The 3,324-nt window shown below is 35.7% G+C and overlaps 1 protein-coding gene across 1 annotated transcript; it reads left to right on the plus strand.

The window, feature by feature from the left end:
• Nucleotides 1-1,799: 1,799 nt before the first annotated feature.
• On the plus strand, nt 1,800-2,267 carry LOC111088100. The gene has a single exon (XM_022397067.1). It carries the CDS (start codon nt 1,800-1,802, stop codon nt 2,265-2,267), a length of 468 nt encoding a protein of 155 aa, XP_022252775.1.
• Nucleotides 2,268-3,324: the final 1,057 nt, after the last annotated feature.

Below are 3,324 nucleotides of genomic sequence, written 5' to 3' on the forward strand. Positions count from 1 at the left end.
TAGGCAGATTATTGGCATGATATCTTGTTAGCTAGTTGGAGGTGGACATACAAGTAGTTTAGATATAAACACACATAGTTAGATATAGACAAACATATAGGTTATTGACAGGTTGTGTTGTTAGATTATTGGCAGCCTAACTTGCTTGCTAGATAGATACGGACATACTGGTAGATTATACAGGCCCGCGATGGTTTTACTGTCTTGAAATTTTTACATGTTCTACGGTAATTTCTGTATGCTGAATCCGAAAATGATATCCATTTTTCTCCATCACGTACAGATTTTTCACAAAACATCATAACGCAATACATAAAAGAAAGACCACAACACGTAATTTTGAGACTAAAAAAACGCAGATTTAACAACAAAAATCAGGATGAATGAGGATGCATATTCGTTCTTCCCATTTTTTCAGTTTGTTCGTATTTTTGTTAACAAACATAGTAATAAAAAATGTTGATTGGGGGAAATTAAATAATAATTTGATCTAAATAAGAGATTTTTTTTCTTTCCCGATTTGTAAAAAAACCTTGCTTGGTAGAAAAAAGAAAGAATATTATTTTCGAAATCTGCGTAGCTGAATTATGGAAAATCCATTATTGAAACCAAAACAACTTTTATGAAGTTTAAATTCGCAAGCCTGTGTTGCTATATTACTGGTAGTTTGTTTTGTTTTTGAATTTCGCGCAAAGCTACACGAGGGCTATCTGCGCTAGCCGTCCCTAATTTAGCAGTGTAAGACTAGAGGGAAGGCAGCTAGTCATCACCACCCACCGCCAACTCTTGGGCTACTCTTTTTACTAACGAATAGTGGGATTGACCGTCACATTATAACGCCCCCACGGCTGAAAGGACGAGCATGTTTGGTGGGACGAGGATTCGAACCCGCGACCTTCTGATTGCGAGTCGAGCACCGTAACCACCTGGCCATGCCGGGCCTACTGGTAGTTTGGCTTTTTAACTAGTTAGATATGCACATTCAGGTATGTTATTGATAGGTTGTATTTGATTGAATGACGAAATTCTAAAAATAAAAATAAAATAAAAAATATGAACCAAAGAAGTCAACTATCAAGAGGACATAAATATAAGAAAGCGGATAATCCAATCAGATGTATGTTTAGGTAAATAAAGGTTAAGTATCTGAACAAGAAATGCATAGAAACTGAGGAACACTTAGCAACATGCAACATACGTGAAACACATACAATAATAAAATACTTGAATAGCAAACTAAAGAAGTTGAATAAGAAACTTACCTTAACTTCCAGCAGAACTATCAAAAGTAAGATCGACCAAATGTGTTTTTTTTTTAAATTAAGAATGTTAAAGAACGGTAGACTGAATATGTGAGAAAATTGTATAACGATCTTAGGGAAGAGTAACCAGCCCTAACTGTGGTAGAACCAATTAAAGCGGCCTAAAAAGTCTAGAAAAGAAGGCACAGGAAGTCATTAGAAGCTCAAAGAATGGAAAAGCTTGAGGCAAAGGCAAGGTTCCAACAGAATGTTTAAAGGAAATGAACATTTTAGGGATTAAATATGTGAGTGCAGTTTAAAACTCAATTCATAGAGGAAGAACAAAGCCAACGGATTTTAGAAGATCTGGTTTTTGTGACGATCCCCAAGAAACCTAAGGCTATGTCGTGTGGCCAATACAGGACTATTAGCTTGATCAGTCACACTTCAAAAGCAATCCTCAGTAGAATAGAACATAAGGCTTAGAATGAGCTTTCAGAAGATCAAAATGGTTTTATAAGAGGTCATGACACGAGAAAGAGCATATTCGACCTTAGAATGTTAGTTGGAAAAGCCCCAGAAGTGCAATTTTTTTATGTAGTATCCGTAGACTTTGAAAAAGCTTTTGAGAGGGTTTACTATGAGAATTTCATAGAGGTCCTGCATCAGGTTGATGCAGCTCAATCATATATCAGAATCCTCAATAACTTATACTTCAACCATGAAGCAGAAGTTCGAATTGACAGAGAACTAAGAAGTTGGCCTGCGGTTAAGAGAGTTGTAAGACGAAGATGTATGCTTCCACTGACATTATATAATTTGAATACAGAATGGTTGATGAGAGGAGTAATTACTGCTACGGTTGTAACAAACTTAAGGGAAATATTATCTGTAATAATTGGTTCTCTTGATATAACGCTTATGGATGAATCCGAGGGAGAGATACAGCAGTTACTTGATAATCTTGTTGATAAAGAGAAAAAATATGGTCTCGGGATAACTGCCAACAAAGTAAGACCATTCTAAGAACTTACGAATAAAAGCAAGGCGAATATTTAATAATACGTTAACCACACTATATCCAGTATCGACGAGGCCTTTTGCTTAATACCAGAGCTCATTAGGCCTGTTGGGATACGACAAATAAAGTAGTGGTCTAGGCGCTATTCATATTATAAATCTAACGGACATCAAATATTCAATTCTTTAGCTGTCTTATACTCACCACTATGAACCTATATTTATATAGGATTTACGAATATTTAGCATTGATGCTACTAATTTCTTCTTCTAAATTACTCAGAAAACAAACTGTTTAAGATATAAAACTAGATGTGAAGCCTAATCTATTACCCAATATATTAAATAGCTTGTCTGCTAGATAGTTTAAAAAATAAATCAGTAGCATCAAAGCTACATACATTTCAAATCCCATATACATATAGGTTCACAGTGGTGAGTATAAGACAACTGAAAACATGCTTGTATAATATACAGTCCACCACTATAAGAAGATTAGTATTTTGTGTTCGATTTGAAGTTAAATATGTGGGGGTCACCCTCGATAAGCACATGACATGAGAGGCACATTTTGCAATAGTCAACTTCAAGGTCATACAACGATTCAACCTTTTGCGGTGTCTAATTGGAACTACATTGGATTTAAATATGCTTCTTCTCCTTAGTTTTTATAAGACTTTCAGTTTTGTTTGTATTACTTATGATCATACCTCATGGATATCTGACTTTTCTTTTAGCAAAAAAATGGTTCCAAAACGACATCACCTTCCTCTGGTCTTTAAAGTAAAGCTACCAAATCCAACCCAGGTATGATTGCGTCATATTTTCCAACATTTTTCATCATTTTCATAAGCGTCGTATCAGATATATCACATGCTGCCTCCAGACTCACAATGCCATCCTTGCTGAATTGGTACACTTTCCAGTTCATGATCTATGAAAACTGTTTCCTCTAGCTGAACATACTGTTAACATGTATGAAATGTCTCTTCCAGAGCTCGGCCTTTCAGCCGTGGGGGCGTTATAATGTGACGGTCAATCCCACTATTCGTTGGTAAAAGAG

Source organism: Limulus polyphemus, unplaced genomic scaffold (genome assembly GCF_000517525.1).
Source record: "Limulus polyphemus unplaced genomic scaffold, Limulus_polyphemus-2.1.2 Scaffold85, whole genome shotgun sequence".
NCBI lineage: Eukaryota > Metazoa > Arthropoda > Merostomata > Xiphosura > Limulidae > Limulus > Limulus polyphemus.

What these genes read in the sequence shown, in the direction of transcription:
- LOC111088100 (XM_022397067.1), top strand. Translation starts at nt 1,800, where the DNA reads ATGTTAGTTGGAAAAGCCCCAGAAGTGCAATTTTTTTATGTAGTATCC.